Source organism: Carcharhinus amblyrhynchos, chromosome 8 (assembly GCF_965287045.1).
Source record: "Carcharhinus amblyrhynchos chromosome 8, sCarAmb.v2.hapA, whole genome shotgun sequence".
Classification (NCBI taxonomy): Eukaryota; Metazoa; Chordata; class Chondrichthyes; order Carcharhiniformes; family Carcharhinidae; genus Carcharhinus; species Carcharhinus amblyrhynchos.
In genome coordinates this window covers 109,093,580-109,113,838 of record NC_137331.1, presented here as the reverse complement: position 1 = coordinate 109,113,838, position 20,259 = coordinate 109,093,580, and the positions used below count along the sequence as shown (strand labels likewise).

Below are 20,259 nucleotides of genomic sequence, written 5' to 3'. Positions count from 1 at the left end.
GTCCCACTGTTGCATCAGGAGTCTTGGTCCATAGAAGGATTCAAAATTAATATAATGCTTGTTGAAATGCCAATTGCTTAAGACATTAGTTATCGATGGTTTGGTCTACTGTTCTGAAACTATACCTCAATGAAAGCATTTTAAAGAACAGAAAACAAAAACAAAAAAAGTTCAAGAAAGTTGACATTTGACACAAGTTGATTTGGACCTTACCTCTGCTGCTCCAGCTATTTTTAACTGCAAAGTTCCTTTCCTGTCTTTATCATCACTGTTTGAATACTGAATGGTCTGCACTTGGTTAAAATTAGCCAGGTGAGTTGGCTGTAAAACAAGACAAGTGTTCCTTCATGAATAACAACAGTAATAAAAGGCCAAACCATAGTACATCCTTTCACGCCATCAAGAAGTATCAAAGTTTTACATGTTATACTGTTGCCAATAACATTTTTCATATTAAAAAAAGCTTCTTGCAAATTTTTTTAAAAAATTGGATCATAAAATGTGGGTAGCTCTCAAGTGCAATCAGAAGACAGAGACAGGTTCATGTGCAAATGAAGATTGCAGCCCAATGACTCATTACCAATATTCTGAAAGTGTCAAGGTTCCAGATGTGGATAATTCCTAGAAGATTGAATATAATTAAATAGATTGAATACCATAACGAACCTCAATCTACAAACTCTGAAGAGCTTTAGATCAGCATTGTCAGTGTCTGGGAGGTCACCCATCTCGTTGTTGAATGGGAAATGTGACAACTAAATTTTCATTTATTATGTAAACACATGCATTATGTATAAATAAATAAATGGATGTGTGATTATATGAGAAGCCTCAATTATATCAAGAGAATTAACATGAGAATGAAAAAAAAACAATCTGGTAAAGCTGCAGTGATTATAAAGATACCAAACCTAAACCACTTGATTTAATCTAGACACACAAGTTTGGACAAACCACCACTTGGAGAGTTGCCAATATAAAAAATGAATAATACAGGGTTAATATCATGGAAATACAATAAGTGTGAAGTGGAAAAAGTGTTTTGTTTTAAAAAGGGAGGCCTTGGATTTAAATACAGCAGGTAATTTGTACAGAGCATGTTCCTACACACAATGAAGAGATAACAACTCAATTTACCGTTTCAGTGATATTGTTTGAGAATTGTTCAATCTAAAACTTTGGGCTGAATTCTACAAAGCATAGGGTTTTCCCCAGCCCCAGTTGGGGGAAGGCTGCAGCCAATTGGCCATTAATAGGCTGAAGGCTTAATTTCAACCCTTCTGGAATAAGAGATTCGACCTCAGAGAACCACTGACTAATCACAGCCAGCAGTTCTCTACAATGCGATATATCTCTATTCTGGAACGCTAATGTGTTGTGACTGCAGGATGTGAGAGCTCCTGAACGTCACTGAGACCCAGGAAAAACATATCTACACTCAGGTGTCAGAGAGATAGACACTTTTCTCTGCAGCCAAGTGTGAATACAGATGGCTGTGTTGCTTGCCCAGTGCCAGGGTTTGGAACATCAGTTTGGGGTTGGAGAGGAACTTGCTGTGGGAGACTTTCTGATCCACGTTAGGTACCAACAGCATTGATAGGACTCAAAAAGAGATTTTGCTTTGGGATCATGAACAGCTGGGGACTAAGTTAAAAGGCAGAACATTTGAACACTGAGCAAACTGCCACAAAGTAAAATCAGAAAGATGAATATGTGGCTCAAAGATTGGTGTGGGGTAAATGAGACTCAACTCATGGGGTGCAGCACGAATACTAGGGGAAGTTGGATGATCTGGTAAAACTGCAGTGACTAAAAAGATACCAAGCCAAATGGGATCTGATCTGTGCTGGGACCAGTGTTCTGGCAAGTCGTATTGCTAAGGTGGTGGTGAGGTCTTTGAACAAAATATTGGGGAGAAAGGATCATGAGAGGAGATGCGGCACAGTGGCAAGTACTACTGCCTCACAGTATCAGGGACCTGGGTTCAATTTCCGGCTTGGATCACTGTCTGTGTGGCGTTTACACATTCTCCCCATGTCTGCGTGGGTTTCCTCTAGGTGCTCAAGTTTCCTCCCATAATCCAAAGATGTGTACATTAATAAGAAATAAGAAATAAATAAGAAATAAGAAACAGGAGCAGGAGTAGGCCAACTAGCCCTTCGAGCCTGCCCCGCCATTCAATAAGATCATGGCTGATCTGTCGTGGCTCAGTTCCACATTCCCGCCCTCTCCCCATAACCCTTAATCCCCTCTCTCATCAAAAACCCATCAACCCGCGTCTTAAAAATATTTAGCGAGGCAGCCTCCACCACTTCAACGGGCAGAGAATTCCAGAGATTCACCACCCTTTGAGTGAAGAAGTTCCTCCTCAACTCTGTTCTAAACCGCCCCCCCTTTATCTTGAGGCTATGCCCGCTAGTCCTACTATCCTTTCTGAGCGGGAAGAGTCTCTCCACCTCTATCCTATCATTAGGTGGATTGGCTTTGCTAATTTGCCTCTTAGCATCAGGGGACTAGCTAGAGGCAAATTTATGAGGATAGAGCCTGGCTGAGACTGTGATTGGTTCCGACATGATGGACCAAATGGCCTCCTTCTGCTCTGTAGGATTTTATGATTCAATCAAAACAGAAACAATGGGATAGAGTCAGGTAGCGATTTGATTAATGATAACCAAAGTGTGGCAGGAGGGGTCAGAAAGTACGAACTTAAGAGCGCACCAGCAAGTAAGGTCAGAGATTGCAAAAATGGTCAAAAGTTAACTGAGATTGTTAAATTGAGTTAAAGGCTCCGCATTTGAATGCATACAGCATTAATTACAAAATGGTTCAATTGTTAGCACAGATAGAAGTAAATACTGAAGAATACTAAACATTACAAAAACATTAGAAGCTAGGAAAAAGTGGTGGGTATACTGTTAATTAAGGATATCAGGACTACAGTAGTGAGAGATGACTTTAGCTTGTAACAGCAGGATGTAGAACATAGAACATAACAGTGCAGTACAGGCCCTTCGGCCCTTGATGTTGTGCCGACCAGTGGAACCAATCTAATCACTCTCTAACCTAAACTATTCTAATGTTATCCATATGCCTATCCACTGATCATCTGAACGCCCTTAAAGTTGGCGAGTCCACAACTGCTGCAGGCAGGGCATTCCATGACCTTACTACCCTCTGAGTAAAGAACCTACCTCTGACATCCATCCTATAATTACCACCCCTTAATTTAAAGCTGTGTCCCCTTGTGTTAGCCATCACCATCTGAGGTAAAAGGCTCTCACTGTCCACCCTATCTAATCCTTTGATCATCTTGTATGCCTCAATTAGGTCACCTCTCTAATGAAAATAACCTCGAGTCCCTCAGCCTTTCCTCATAAGACCTTCCCACCATACCAGGAAACATCCTGGTAAATCTCCTCTGCACCCTTTCCAATGCCTCCACATCTTTCTTATAATGCGGCGACCAGAACTGTACGCAATACTCCAAGTGCAGCCGCACCAGAGTTTTGTACAATAGTAATGTAGAATAGTTTGGATGGACATAAGGAATCGGAAAGGTCAGAAGTAATTTGTGGGAATAGCTTACAGTTCTGCTAACAGTAGCTTCTCAGTAGGATAGAGTGTACAGGAAGAAATGATACCGCAATAATCGTAGGTGACTTTAATTTACTAGTAGATCAGATGAATCAAGTGGCAATGTTAACCTGAAAAATGAGTTCATAAAATCTACTTGGGAAAATTTCTCAAAGTAATATGTTTTAGAGCCAACTAGGGCGCAGGCTATTTTTTCTGGACCTGGTAATGAACAATGAGATAGAATTAATCAATAACCTCACGATAAAGGAGCCTCTAGATGATAGTATGGCGATCACAACACGAGAGAATTTCATGTTCAGTCGGAAGAAGTGTGGGTCCAAGACTTCTGTTTAACCTCAATAAAGGTAATTCTAAGGGTACAAAGGTTGACCTGGCTGAAGTGAATTAGGAAACCAGGTTAAAAGGTAGGGCAGTTAGAAATGCGGTACAGGCTTCTAAGGAGATACTTAATAACTTTCAACAACGATTTATCACAGTGAGAAAGACAGACTGAGAAGGATGCATCATTCATTGCTGAATAAGGAAGTTAAGGGTAGTGTCAAATTGAAAGAAACACTGTACAAATTCGCAAAGATTAGTGGTAGATCAGAAGATTTGTCAGATTTTAAGAACCAGTAAAAATGACCACAAAATTATTCAAGAGTGAGAAAGTTAACTATGAGAGAACACTTGTATTATAAAACCAAACAGTAGTAGTTTCTACAAGTATTTCGTACCTAAAGTTAGTATTGGCCAGCTAGAGAGTGCCTCAGGTATTGATAATGGAATACAAGGAAATGGCAGAGGCATTCGACAAGTATTGTGTATTTGCCTTCAATAGGGAAGGCTTAAAAAATTTGCAAAAATTTGAAAATCAAGATGTGAACAGGAGGGAGGAACTTAAAACCATTACTCGGGAAAAAATGCTAGGAAAACTAATAGACCTCAAGATATGGCAGCACAGTGGTTTGCACTGATGCCTCACAGCACCAGAGGCCCAGATTTGATTCCAGCCTGCTTGACTGTCTGTGTTGAGCTTGCACATTCTCCCCATGTCTGAATGGGTTTCTTCTATATACTCTGGTTTTCTCCCACAGTCCAAAAACATGCAGGTTAGGTGGACTGGCCATGATAAATTGCTCCTAAAGGTGCATAGATTTGACGGATTAGCCACAGTAAATGTGCAGGGTTACAGGGATAGGAGGAGGGGAGAGCCTTAGTGGAATGCTTTTCAGAGAATCGGCACAGACTTAATGGACCGAATGGCTTCTTTCTGCACTGGAGGGATTCTAAATCCCCAGGACCAAACGCCTGTATCCAAGGATCTTAAAAGAAGTGGCTGCAGATACGAGACGTATTTGCTATAATTTTTCAATTTCCTTAGATTTTGAAAGGGTACCAGTAGATTCAACAATAGTTAATGTAACCAAGAAGGGAGAGGGAGGGAAAGCAGGAAACTACAGACCAGTTGGCACAATATCTGTTAAAAGGAAAGTGCAAAAATCCATTATTAAGGAGGATATAGTAGAATTCTTAGAAAATCGTAATTTGATCATGCAGAGTCAACACGGACTTGTGAAAGGGAATTGTGTTTAATTAGAGTATTTGGAGGAAGTAGCAAACAAGGTGAACCTAGAGGTATTCTACACATGGATTTGCAGAAAGCATCTGATAAATTGCCACATTGAAGGTTACTATATAGGTTGCATGGTGAAGGGGGTAACATATCAGCTTAGATAAAGGTTTGCTTAGCTAACAGGACCAAATATAGGATATCATTGGCAAATTAAACTACTAAGATAAGTAGGAAAGCAAGTTGTCGAGAGATGGTACAGAATGTGCAAATGCAGATAGACAGGCTAAGTGAGTGGGCAGAAATTTGGCAGGAGGGTATGACGTGGAAAAATGTGAACTAGTCCACTTTGACAGGAAAAATAGACAAGCAGTATGTTATTCAAATAACAAGACATTACACAACTCGGTGGTATGGAGGGATATGGGTGCCCTGATATTTGTTTTTAAATTCTATCACAAGATGTGGGCATCATTGGCTCGCCCAGCATTCACTGACAATACTTAATTGCCCTGAAGGTGGTGCTGGTGAGCCACCTTCTTGAAGCATTGGAGTCCACATACTTTAGTTCACAAAGCTGCTTGGAAGGGAATTCCAGGATTTTGAACCCGCATCAGTGAAGCAACAGCAATATAGTTCTGGATGGCTTGTGGCTTGGGGGTGGTATTCCTATGCATCTGCTGCCCTTGGCCTTCTAAGTGGTACAGGTCAAGGGTTTAGAAGCTATCAGAAAAGCTTCGGTTAGTTGCTGCAATGTGCCTTGTATGTCACACAGTGTACTTCGGTGGTAGAGAGAAATAATTTTGTTGGATGGGGTGCCAATTAAGCAGGTTTCTTTCTCATGAATAGTGTTGTTGGAACTGCACTTATCCAGGCAAGGAGAGACTATTCTTTTACAGTCCTGACTTGAACCTGATAGATGGTGGAGAATCAGAAGGTGAGTTCTTATCTGCAGCATTCCCACCCTTTGACCGCTCTTGAGCCACAATATTTATATGGCTAGCATTCATTGTTCATTCAAGAGTCACATTCAGCATTTGCTAGAAGATACAGTGCAGCAAAATGTACTTAAAGAAATCATGGATACAACATGATAATTAAGGACTCAACACATTTCAATAAGTTGCAATGGTACTTTTTCCATTTTAAGTAATTGTCAAATTCTGTTCAAGAAAAGCATACAGATTAATCTCTATGGACATAAATTTTATCGCATACACATTTCTCAGTGGAGGATTCAGTAACTTTCATTCAGGAATTTGTTTCAATCTACTACGATGACATAAATCCAACAGGGAAACCTCACACATCATATTGCTGTCAAACTATCTGCACTATCCCAAAATGGCTATGCCCTTGAAAGTGTTTTATTAGCTTTAGAAAGTGGTGAAAGGGTAACATGTTTCGGGACTCTCCTTGCTCTAAGACCAATATCACTCTATTTATTGCACAAAGAGCCAGTCATCCTATAGTCAGCAACTGGGGTCAAAGACAGCAGCTTCCTAGAGCTGTAAACAGTCAAACAGTTTCCTTGACTAGAAACCAGGATTTAAGCAAGTCCATTATTACGAGAAGCTAAGTAGGAATGAAATTCACTTGCTAAAATGATCTAATGCTGTATTCCTGCAACCTGCATTGCAATTATAACTGGCCAGTCTTTAATTAAAGCAGTAGAGCCTGGGGGAAATTAATGTATATTATGCTGAAGGAATCAAAACATCACCACTCAGTGATTTCTTAATGGCTGTATTACACGTGATCACTTTAGCTTTAAATAAAATGCTCCACAGGGTGGCACTGCAAACAAGGTGTCACAATTCTGCAGTTGTGGCTGTATGTGCAACTGCAGATTAAGAATGAAGAATAACAATTAAAAGACCAAATATAGACTGTGAACTGTGAACAACTCTTAGTGCAGGAAAGTTTACATAAACATTTTGTACTTAGGCAAATTTAGTATCAGACAGGGTTTCCACAGAAATTAACTGTGGCAAATGTCTCTGCATGGAGGAGTGACGGACTTTTTCCAAATATGAATAAAACTCCCTTTTAATGCAATGTGTTTGAATAAACTGTTATCGAATTGAAGTAGGACAAAATAGAATACAATCAGACAGGGCCACTACTAACTTTAATAAGTGGAACTTCTCTGTATTGCAATGGCAATATGATCAAAATATCATTTCGGTTTGCAGTTTCTGCATTTCCACCCAGATACCTGGGCAGACTTGATTGAAATAGCACGGAACAAAAAGTTACAGAATTTAAAATGTAAATGAGTGAGCCCTGAACCATTTGTGCTCAAGTTCCTGTTAATTTGTACGCTTGTTCCGAAGTCCTTTCTGCAATCTTCAGGCCACTGACCATTTTCCAGTTAATAATCAATTATAAAATACTGCTCGATTGTGCTTACTCATGGGACATTTTACATTCAGATCTTGACAAATGGGATGATGTTGCTTCACTTTGGTAAAGCTCGTGCAGGGTCTGTGCAATGCAGGCACTTTTTCCTATCTGCAAACATGGCAGAAACCCCAAGCTATAATTTTGCTTTAAATAATCAAGTATGGATACTGGAGGGGACAAGAAATGCATTTTGTAATTGAAGCAAACATTTTTTTCTGCATGAATACAACAAGTTACTTGTTTAGGAGTAAAGTTTTGTCTTCTCCTAGAGAATTATACTTTTTGCTGTAATCTTGCATACTACTATGAAAGAAATGAAGACACAAGAAATAGAAAGTATTTCTATCATAGCAGCAAAGTTAGTACAATGTATTAACCAGAAGTGATAAGATATAAGGTTCTTTCAGGGATTACAGCCATAGCTAAGTCTACAGTTCCACAGGTGACTCAGCTATGTCGAGTAGGGGGCAAGGAAGGTCAAAAAGCAACAGTGATAGAAGATTCAAAAGTTATTGAGGCAAACAGATATTTTGACAGCTGCAGATTTGACTCTGGGATAGCCTGCTGCCTCCCTAGTGGAGTACTGCAGTTAATTTTGGGGGAGGCGAGACCTATATAAGATGGTCACATTGCGCTTCAACAGGGCCAGGAATAGTAATTGGTGGGGAGGTTTGTTAATGCTATCACGAGAGTTTAAACAGTTTGGAAGGGTGATGGGAATCTGAACACATAGTTAAAAGAAAGAGAAGGAAAACTGGTAAAGAAGGCAGAAAGTTAGTAAGAGAGCATGGAAGCTCAAGGAAGCAAAGGCTAGAAAATAAAAAAAGACTCAGTGAATAGTGGCATAGATCTTATTGCAAGGAGGCAAATAGATAAGACATATGAGCTGAGGGAACAGAAACATTGGGAAGTATAATATCATTGCTATTGCTGAAACATGGCTTAAAGAAAGACAGGAATGGCAGTTCAACATTTCTGGTTACAGAGTTTTCAGACAGGATTGAAGGATTTTTAAAAAAGGGCTATAATATTATTGATTAAAAACCAATCACTGCTGCGAGGAGTGATTATATGCTAGCAGGCAATCGAATGAAGCCACAGATTGAACTGAGTAGCAAGGAAGATGCATTCACTCTGTTGGAAATATACCAGAAAGACTCCCAGAGTCACAGGGAAATAGAAGAGTAAACATGGAGGGGAATGCTGAGAAATGCAGAAAGAAAAGGGTAATAACCTGATATTAATTGGATTAAATTCGGTATAACAAGTACATAGGGTGCAGAATTTTCAAAATGTATAAATGGTAGGATGTTGAGTAGCGTAAAGGAACAAAAATGTATGTCGACTAATCCCTGAAGATTGAGGACCAGTAGATAAGAAACAGCATATTTTTCTTGACTGGCCAAGGTCTCAAGTACAAAAGCAAAGAAGCTCTGTTAGAACTGTATAAGACACAAGCTAGAATTATATAAGAGACAAGCTAGACCACAACTAATGTGCTGAGTACAGTTCTGGTAACTACGTGATAAAAAGAATGTGGTCACATTAGAGGGGGTACAAGATGTTGTCGGAAATTGAGGAAGGATACGCTGTGATTGTGATACGCTGAATAAACTAGGCTTGTACTCGTTAGAGTTTAGAAGAATGAGGGGAGATCTCATTGAGACATATAAGATGATGAACGGGATGGATAGGATAGAGGTGGAGAGGCTCTTCCCGCTCAGAAAGGACAGTAGGACTAGAGGGCACAGCCTCAAGATAAAGGGGGGGGGCGGTTTAGAACGGAGTTGAGGAGGAACTTCTTCACTCAAAGGGTGGTGAATCTCTGGAATTCTCTGCCCGTTGAAGTGGTGGAGGCTGCCTCGCTAAATATTTTTAAGACGCGGGTTGATAGGTTTTTGATAGGCAAGGGGATTAAGAGTTATGGGGAGAGGGTGGGAATGTGGAACTGAGACACGACAGATCAGCCATGATCTTATGAAATGGCGGGGCAGGCTCGAGGGGCTAGATGGCCTACTCCTGCTCCTACTTCTTATGTTCTTATTGTTTAAAACAGATGAGGCCAAGAGATGATTTAATTGAAGTTTATAAAATTGTTGGAGGACGAGATAGATATGCCTACCAAAATTCAACTCCTTTCATCCTACAACCGATTTATGTAAGTTTATGGCCCCTGGTTATTGATCTCTCTGCAACACAAAGTCAATTCAGCATCACACAACTGCAGCATTAGCATGCATACTATTTTAATGCACCACTCAAGGTTTTACATTTGAAAGGCCACTTTTCTTGTATGTGTATATCGATGTACATATATATGTATCATTCATGTATTTCTAAAATAAATATAATTTTACTATTAGAAGAAAACTATTTGCAGGGCAAAGTATAAACATTTGCTGAGTTATTTCTTGAATTTTAGCAATGCAAATCAAACTCCATGATTCAACAAATCAATGAGCTGAACTGCAAAATGAAACCTAGCACAACTCATTCATCTCAACTTGATGAGGAATAGAGAAAAAAAAACATTGCACCAGCATTAAATTTCAGAAACACATCAGTGAACTGATCAAAACCACTAACAGTGAATGAAGAAAAGGAATACAATTATACTGATAAGCTCAGTGGGTCATGATCTATTCTGAGCCCCACAGATCAGAAACAGAAAGTGCTGGCAATACATGGTGAATCCACTAGTATTTGTAAAGATAAAAGATGGATTAATATCTAAGGCAAAACACGTTGCAAACACTCAAAACAGCCAATCTTTTCACTTTATAAATACCGACAGACTGGCTGTTCTCTTCCCCTCCCCATCAGTCCATGTTTGCCAGTTGAAAGAGTTTCTTTCCATTTGCTCCATCAAAATCGCTAAAAATTTTGAAAACCCGATTAAATCGCCCATTGCTTCAAGGAAAAATATCAGCCCCATTAGTACTCCCAGATGACAAAGCTCTTCATCCTGAATATCATTCCAGTAAATCCCATCTGTACCATTTCCAAGATTTCCAAATCCTTCCAAAAGTGTGGTACCCAAGAACGAATATAATATTTTACTTGGGCCTGAGTTATGCTTTTTCTTTATGTTCATTTTATTTTCTTACTTTTGTGCTCCATAATAATAAATAATAAAGCCAAGGATTCCATTTTACTTCGAACAGTTTTATCATCTTGTCATGCCATTTTCATCTTGTGCACATGAATCTCCACGTCTTTTGGTACTTGCAGCCCATTAAAATGTTTCAATTAGTTTATATCCTCATTTGACACTTCTCTGCATTAAATTCCATCTGCCATGTGTTTAATTTCACCACTCTATGATTTATTGAAGTCAGTTCCCATCTTCCTCATTGTTAACTACAGTTGCAAGTTTGAGTCATGAGCAACATTTGGAATCAGGTGTATTATGTTAATTTATTAGTTGCTTTTAATTGTATGCAGATGGTGGGCATTAACTGGGCATTCACTTTATCCCTTATAAATACAGACTAGAACTATAGTTGATCGATTAGGAGAGGTAACACTTGTAATGTGTAACTCTGTAAATAAATACAGAAGTGTACAAAGATTGGCTGTTGTCTTATTCTTCACAACTATCTTTTTGGAAGAGAACATCCTAAGCCCAGGTCTAAGTCATTGTTACACATCGGTAAAAGCTGTCTTACTAATCCTGACTTCTGCAGAACTATTGTCCCGGTTGGAACTTATGTGAGAAATGTCGTCCCCATTGGGACTTGTGTGTCATAGAAGACGAAACCCCGGATGGGTTCGTTGGGCCGAAGGGCCTGTTTCCCGGGCTGTTTTTGTTCTTTGTTCTTGGAAACCCCCAAAGATGATTGATGACTTAACTCACAATGGAATCCATTTTCATTGGGAGGGAAGTTGTTTGCTGCTGTATTACAGAAAGTTTCTTCACTGTTGACATTGTTATTATATCAGGTTGCTGTTTTAATAATTTATCATTGTTAAATTATAATTTATTTGGATTGTAATTTATAATGTATTTGGATTGTACTGTATTTGATGACTTGTTCAAAGAAAAAGTTGGGACTTGTGTATGTACATCACAGAGCAGTTAATATTACTTCCTTTAAGGTTGAGCTTCCTGACTTATTTCAATAGCCAAGCTATTACTTTAATTTCTTGGACTTGAATTTTGCTAACAAGTCTATTATGTAGCATTATATCAACGCCTTTTGAAACTGTTATCAACGGCACTTTTTTCTTCAATCGTCTCCGTTAGTTCATTAAAGATTTTATTCCAGGTTGTCAATCATTTTTGGCCTGCATAAGAACTGTGTTGGCTGCCATTTACTAATTCATACTTTTTGAAGTAAATATTGACTTGCAAGTAGTATAACTTAATTTTGATGAGAGCGGAGAGAAATAAATGCTATGAATTTACATACCATAGAGCCTTTGTCTGTAAGATAGCTGATGCCTTCTTCGGGTCCAATTGCTAATTCCACTGAAATGATCCAGCTTGACTGTTGAAGATTGAAAATGAAACACAGAATTGAATGATAGCAATTGTAGCGCTAAATGAATTCTGTTTTAAACTATACATATTACCAAATTAGCTTCTTCAAATACCAAAAGAAACTATATATTCAGAAAATCATTAATTTAGTAAGTGGTCCATACGCAGCTCAGGCTGATGCACCGTGACATTACTTTTAAATTCCAGGTAAAATTAAAACTGAAAGAATAAATACTCGATCTAGTTTACAAACTAAGGTTTGACTTCCTATCTACTTTATCTCGAGTCTTAAAATTAAATTGCTAACTACATTAAAATTCGTAGTAGTATTTGAAAGAATGAACCGCAGTTTTAAATTTTAATGAACAGCACATTCAAAGATGTTCACAGAAATTGAACAGCAACTCAATTTGTATGCATCATTTAAGCTCATCATTTATTACAAGTTTTGCCAACAATAAACTCATCTAAAATGGCGTAAGGCTTTGTGTCATAATTTGATGCGAAGGAAGAATCTCACTTTTACAACGTGAATTCAGTCAGTCAGGCACAATTTTGTCCAATAATCACATTTATACTGCAATGTATGTTTTGCTATCAAACATATTCGCTGATAAATTCCATATAGCATATACTATATACCATATACCTTTTATAGTCCACATATTCCAGAAGAAGGGGTTTACAATATTGCCAGGATAAGTATTAAGCCTGAAGATTCATAGTGTTTTGGAAACCAACAAGGAATGACCAAAAAACTGAGTTAATCAGCAAGAAATATAATTTATTTTACGAGATATTGTAAATTATTCTTCTTTCTAATCTTTTATAGTAAAATTTATTTTTGTTAAAAAACAGTCGAATCTTGTGGCTCTATTCATGAACTAAGTGGTTTAAATCTCAAACTTTGATTTGATTTATTATTGTCACATGTATTAACATACAGTGAAAAGTATTGTTTCTTGCGTGCTATACAGACAAAATATACCGTTCATAGAGAAGGAAACAAGACAGTGCTGAATGTAGTGTTACAGTCATAGTTAGGGTGTAGAGAAAGATCAACTTAATGCAAGGTAAGTCTATTCAACTGACAGCAGCAGAGAAGAAGCTGTTCTTGAGTCAGGTGGTACATGACCTCAGACTTCTGTATCTTTTCCCCAAGGAAGAAGGTGGAAGAGAGAACGTCTGGGTCATGTGGAGTCCTTAATTATGCTTTGCCGAGGCAACAGGAAGTGTAGACAAAGTCAATGGATAGGAGGCTGATTTGTATGATGGATTGGGCTACATTCACGACCTTTTGTAGTTCCTTGCGGTCTTTGGGCAGCGTAGGAGCCATACCAAGACGTGATACAACCAGAAAGAATGCTTTCTATGGTGCATCTGTAAAAATTGGTGAGAGTCATTGCTGACATGCCAAATTTCCTTGGTCTTCTGAGAAAGTAAAGGCATTGCTGGGCTTTCTTAACTATAGTGTCAGCATGGGAAACCAGGACAGGTTGTTGGTAATCTGGATAAACTTGAAGCAGCTCTGGACTCTTTCTACTTCGTCCCTGTTGATGTACACAGGGGCATGTTCTCCTTTAAACTTCCTAAAGTTGATGACAATCTCCTTCATTTTATCTACCTTTATCAAAATATTATTGGCCCCTAGCCAAATCCTACTAACAACTTGGAATTCTGGCCAAGGATCATAACAGCATTTCGAACTTGCAAACACTGCAATGCCAAACTAATACAGAATTGCTACCTGGCAGACAAGTATGGACAAACCTCCCTACTCATCAATACTCCCAGGAGTATGTCATGCACGACTTGAAAAACAGGGAAAGATGAAACACTGGGGCTTGCAAGTAATGAACTACCTAATCTGAACATTGGACAGAAAGTTTGTGTACAGCACTTAACTGATGGCACCCAAATCTAGCCAAAATTGCTAAGAAACACCAAATGTATAACCGTGGAGCCACAGAAAAGTTACGGCACTGAAAGAGGCCATTCAGTTCATCATGTCCTTGCTGGCCAAAAGAAAGAGGGAAAAAAGAAACTGGCTGCTCATTTAATCCTGCTTTCCACAACTTGTCCTTAGCCTTGAAGGTTACAGCACTTCAGATGCAGATCCAGATACCTTTTAAACAAGTGGAGTGTTTCTGCCTCAACCATCAATTCATGCAGTGAATTCCAGACATGCACCACCCTTTGAGTGAAAGTGTTTTTCCTCAAGTTCTCTCTAATCCTTCTACCAATCACCTTAAATCTATGCCTCTCTTAATTAACCCTCAGCTAGGGGAAATAGATTTTTCCTATCTACCCAATATAGACACCTCATAATATCATATATCTCAATGAGGTCACCCCTCTGCCTCCTCTGTTTTAAGGAAAAAAATCCTCTATCCAATATTTCTTCACAGCTGCAATTTTCAACCCCTGATAACATTCTTGTGAATCTCCTCTTTACTCTGTCCAGAGCAATTATGTTGTTTCTGTAATGTGGTGACCAGAGCAAAATTCCAACTACAGCCTAACCGGTGTTTTATACAATTTCAGCTTTACATCCTTGCTTTTGTACTCAATACCTCGTCTAATAAAGGAAAGTATTCCATATTCTTCTTTTACCACCTTATCAACTGCACTGTCACCTTCAGGGACCTATGGACATGCACTCCAAGGGCTTTCACTTCCTCTCTCCACCCTCAATATTGTTCTATTTATTGTGAATTTGCTGGCTTTGTTTGCCCTCTCTCAATGCGGTACCTCTCAATTCTCCAGATTGAATTCCATTTGTCATTTTTCTGCCCACAAATCATTGTACACTCTTCCCTCTTTAACCAGAATGCCTGTATCAACCCCCTCCTTGATGAAGGCAGAGAACACATTGAGAGCCCTGCACTATCTTCTGCGTCAATATACAAGTTATTATATACATCCCTGTTTGGCCCCACTGTTATCTTAGTTGTTCTCTTGCTCCCAATGTATTAGCAGATTTTACCTGGTAGTATTTTTGTATCCTCGCTTTGCTTTCTGAATTTCCTTTTCTACTTCACTCCTGTACTTTCCTTACTCCTCCAGGCTTTCTACGCTATTAAGCTTTTTGTGACTGTCTCTAGATTTGGCAATTACCATCCCTTTGCTTTGTAGAGACATGTCTATACTGTAACTGCGGAGTCTCACTTTTAAATGCCTCTCACTGCTTTGATACTGTTTTCTAGTAGCTATATCCAGTCAACTTTCGCCAGTTCACCTCTCAACTTTGTTGTCTCCCTTCAATTTAGAATTTTTATTCCTGTTCTGTCTTCATCCTTTTCCATAATGATGCTAAATTTAAGCATATGATAATCACTTTCCCCAAAAGGGTCCCTCACTGCTATTTCATGAACTTTCCCAGTTTCACTTCCGTGGGCCCTTCATTGAGCTTTTTACATGTTGGCTAAAAACATCCTCATAAATGCATTTCAAGAATTTTTTTGCATTCTGTGCCCGTCACACTGTTTGGCTCCCAACTGATAATAGGGTAGCTCAAGTTCCCAACTGTAATACTATACGGTATTGTTAGATTAATGCTGCCTTCTACTAGTCATAGAGCCAAAACAGTCATAAAGAATCAGAAGGAAGCCATTCAGCTTGATTCATATCATTTCTTCCCTATTTATAAAATAATTAAATTACTTTCACTGGAAAGAATATCACCATGTCATTACAAATTTAAGACGACAACTCACATTGCAAATTCAAAACTATGTAGACATACATCTTGCATCTGGTTCTAACTCATAAAATGTATTTGGTGGTTATTTTCCAAACGTCGCTGGATTCCGGGGAAGTGCCGGAAGATTGGAAAACGGCTAATGTTACGCCGTTGTTTAAGAAGGGTGGCAGGCAAAAGGCAGGGAATTATAGGCCGGTTAGTTTAACGTCTGTTGTAGGTAAAATGTTAGAATCCGTCATCAAGGAGGAAATAGCGAAGCATCTTGAGGGGAATTGCTTGATAGAGCAGACGCAGCACGGTTTCGTTAAGGGGAAGTCGTGTCTGACAAATTTATTGGAGTTCTATGAGGATGTGTCTAGGGCGGTGGATAGAGGAGAGCCGGTGGATGTGGTCTTTCTTGATTTTCAGAAGGCGTTTGACAAGGTACCGCACAAGAGGTTATTGCAGAAGGTAAGGGGGCATGGAGTTGGGGGTAGGGTGTTAGCGTGGATAGAGGATTGGCTGTCAAATAGGAGGCAGAGAGTGGGGGTCAATGGGTGCTATTCGGATTGGCAGTCGGTGACTAGTGGAGTGCCCCAGGGGTCGGTGCTGGGGCCTCAGCTATTTACCATTTTTATAGATGATCTGGAGGAGGGAACCGAGTGTATGGTGTCGAAATTTGCTGATGACACCAAGATTGGTGGAACGGCAAATTGCGCGGAGGGTGTGGAGAGTCTGCAGAAGGATCTAGATAGGCTGGGCGAATGGGCCAGGAACTGGCAAATGGAATTTAATGTTGGCAAGTGCGAGGTGGTCCACTTTGGTAGGAATAATGGTAGGAAGGATTATTACTTACGTGGAGAAAAACTGCAGCAGGCGACGGTGCAGAGGGACCTCGGGGTCCTTGTGCATGAGTCGCAAAAACCCAGCCTGCAGGTGCAGCAGGTGGTCAGGTAGGCTAATGGGATGCTGGCCTTCATAGCGAGGGGGATTGAATATAAAAGTAGGGAGGTCTTGCTGCAGCTGTATAGGGCACTGGTGAGGCTGCAGCTGGAGTACTGTGTGCAGTTTTGGTCGCCGCACTTACGCAAGGATATTTTGGCCTTGGAGGGAGTGCAGAGGAGGTTTACTAGGCTGATGCCGGAGTTGAGGGTGTTGAGCTATGAGGAGAGGCTGAATAAACTAGGCTTGTACTCGTTAGAGTTTAGAAGAATGAGGGGAGATCTCATTGAGACATATAAGATGATGAATGGGATGGATAGGATAGAGGTAGAGAGACTCTTCCTGCTCAGAAAGGACAGTAGGACTAGGGGGCACAGCCTCAAGATAAAGGGGAGGGCAGTTTAGAACAGAGTTGAGGAGGAACTTCTTCACTCAAAGGGTGGTGAATCTCTGGAATTCTCTGCCCGTTGAAGTGGCAGAGGCTGCCTCGCTAAATATTTTTAAGACGCGGGTTGGTGGGTTTTTGATAAGCGAGGGGATTAAGGGTTATGGGGAGAGGGCGGGAAAGTGGAACTGAGCCATGACAAATCAGCCATGATCTTATTGAATGGCGGGGCAGGCTCAAAGGGCTAGATGGCCTACTCCTGCTCCTATTTCTTATGTTCTTACGTTCTATTTACTTCCACCCACGACAAAAATGCCACACAATTATTTCAAAAATTCCTTTATTTACAAGACAGAATTAGACTTGAAACATTCCTTTCTCTTTATAGAATCCTAATAGCACTGAAACAAAATAACGTGCGTTTCAGGCTATGCATCTACATGAGGAAATACTCTTACTTAACACAATCAAAATTTCTAATATTGTGCAAATAAATTGCAATATTGGTTTCTTATGTACTATTGAAATATTTTACTGCATCTGGAAAGATGTTAAATTCTTATTTTAGCATATATATTTAATGCCTTAATAATACATTGCCAGATAAAATTCAAATGTTGGCTCGTTGATAAAATGTGATTCAATTATAAAGAAATGGCATAGCTTTATGCAAGTTTGAAGACTAGAGTTTTCACTTAACCAAAAATTAACTCGATACATTTCACTTTGTCACCAAGAATCAATACATTGATTACCACAGGGTAGGGGCAGAGATACAAATCGGCAGAAATATTCACAAAACACTGAATTAACACAAAGCCTTAAGAAAAGGTTTCAGGTGAAATGACTAAATATGCCGAAGACATGGCAGTTTTCAACTGCATCTGGTGCAAAATTTAAACACAATAAAAGTGATAAACTGTAAATGTCTAATGGTTTTCTGAAGATTTTGATGTTATTATTGCACAAAATTGCCCTTCCTGAGGTCATTTATTCACTCACTAATTATCAAAATAAATCCTGAACCCTTTGTAGAATTCCAATTCTGTCCTTTCTAGAGACATCAGTAATTATATTTAAAAATTCTCCATTAATTATTAACATCAGGATTCAATTGTCACAGAAGTCTGGAGGAAGAAAGGTTTACTTTTGGAAAGATTCTGAAGTTACAAACAAAAGTTTGTATTTTTTGTGAATTTTTAATTTGATATATTAATATCTTTGAGGAATACTACATTGGAGAGCTTTTTTAGTAGCATATGACCAAAAAGAAAATTAAAATAGCAGGAAAAGTATTTGTGGAGCATAACTGATGAATGATAATTGAAGAAGAAATAAGCAGTTAAAAATGAGAAACATTTATACACAAGCTATGTAAAAGGAGAAGATTGATCAAAGGCTCACTACTGACGAAGGTTTTGAGGTAACAATGAAGACAATGGACTCTACAGAAATGAAAGACAGAAACTTTTCATTAAATAGATTGTTAAACTTTTGGATTTATTCTCTCACTGTTTCATGTATGTTCAGTTCATATTTTGTTAAGTCAAAATTTATTAAAAACATTCTACAATCTATAGTGTCAACAAAATTAATTTGTATACACTTACTCTCTCACAGTGAACTTGCGGAAAGAATGACAATAATCAAAGTTGTACAAGCTGAAGCAGCAGAAGTATTATACATGGATAAGGAATGAAAAATGCATCAACCCGAATATGTGTTCGGCAGTAGAACACAGCACCACTACACACCCATGTCAGTCTTCTGCGACATTGAAAGTATTCATCCACACTCGCTTTGGATCAAAGGAAACATGATTAACTTTAAGAGTATCATCCTTTTTGATAAATTATAAAACATTACTGTAAAAGCTTACCCCTAGGGCACATTTGAAGCATTCCTTGTCAAATCTGTAAACTGGAGATAGAATCTCAAAGAACTTAAGAACACTTTGCTCTTCATTCAAATTGGCAAACTGTCGAAAAGATTGCTGTATCAACTTTCTTAGTGTTTTGGCCTAAAACAGAAATGGGGATTAGTTAGGCTTATCAGGAAGATCTAGTTTTCATTTGTCCAACTCAAAGACATAGCTGCCTAAAAATTTTATTTTTCCTTTAAACTTGTTATTGCCATCCTCTGGACTATGCCATCCTAGAAGTAAAAATTGTGGGATTATACTGAAACTGTATGTCCTGTTATTCTAGTTCATTAATGGTACTGGTAACTTGACCTGCGCATTTGATCAAGTCTTTAAATTTTCATAAAAGTAATTACCAAGAACGTGTCAATTAATTTTCATCCAGAAAATTATTGGCTTTTAGTTACAATTGTATACCAACAAGGGGAAGATAAGGTTGAAACCCACCAAGTTGATGGAATTGAGAGGTCTTTAACATAAGTAGTAGACAAATAAATTACAGTTCTCAAAGCACAATTAGCAATTGAAGAATTATACAAATAAAAAATCTTCTCAAAGAATATTCTTCAGGATCATGTTTTAGCATGGGGATAAAATTAAGATTAGTAATATAGAATGCAGCTGATAGTAGATATAAAAGACTGGTAAACTGCAAAGGATAATCATGCCTAGTACAAAAGAAAATGCTACCAATCCTGATTAAAACAAATAAACCTTGACAAAACTATTAACACTGGAAAACAGAAAAATATAACTTTTCCATCAGAATCAGAAACTAAAAGGACCCCGAGGTCCCTCTGCACCGTCGCCTGCTGCAGTTTTTTGCCACGTAAGTAATAGTCCTTCCTACCATTATTCCTACCAAAGTGGACCACCTCGCACTTGCCAACATTAAATTCCATTTGCCAGTTCCTGGCCCATTCGCCCAGCCTATCTAGATCCTTCTGCAGACTCTCCACACCCTCCGCACAATTTGCTGTTGCACCAATCTTGGTGTCATCAGCAAATTTTGACACCATACACTCGGTTCCCTCCTCCAGATCATCTATATAAATGGTAAATAGCTGAGGCCCCAGCACCGACCCCTGGGGCACTCCACTAGTCACCGACCGCCAATCCGAATAGCACCCATTGACCCCCACTCTCTGCCTCCTATTTGACAACCAGTCCTCTATCCACGCTAACACCCTACCCCCAACTCCATGTCCCCTGACCTTCTGCAATAACCTCTTGTGAGGTACCTTGTCAAACGCCTTCTGAAAATCAAGACAGACCACATCCACCGGCTCTC

The 20,259-nt window shown here is 39.0% G+C and overlaps 1 protein-coding gene across 11 annotated transcripts in view; it reads right to left on the bottom strand.

Annotated features, from left to right (window-relative positions):
* The window catches only part of LOC145346825 (focal adhesion kinase 1), a 572,567-nt gene that overhangs the window by 224,227 nt on the left and 328,081 nt on the right, over positions 1-20,259 (bottom strand). For all 11 annotated transcript variants that reach the window (XM_080194620.1, XM_080194613.1, XM_080194612.1 and 8 more), the window contains 3 exons: positions 18,927-19,067; positions 11,968-12,045; positions 214-321 (listed from right to left, as the gene is read on the bottom strand). In XM_080194620.1, coding sequence (XP_080050746.1) covers positions 214-321; positions 11,968-12,045; positions 18,927-19,067 — 327 coding nt within the window. The remainder of the gene's footprint in view (positions 1-213; positions 322-11,967; positions 12,046-18,926; positions 19,068-20,259) is intronic.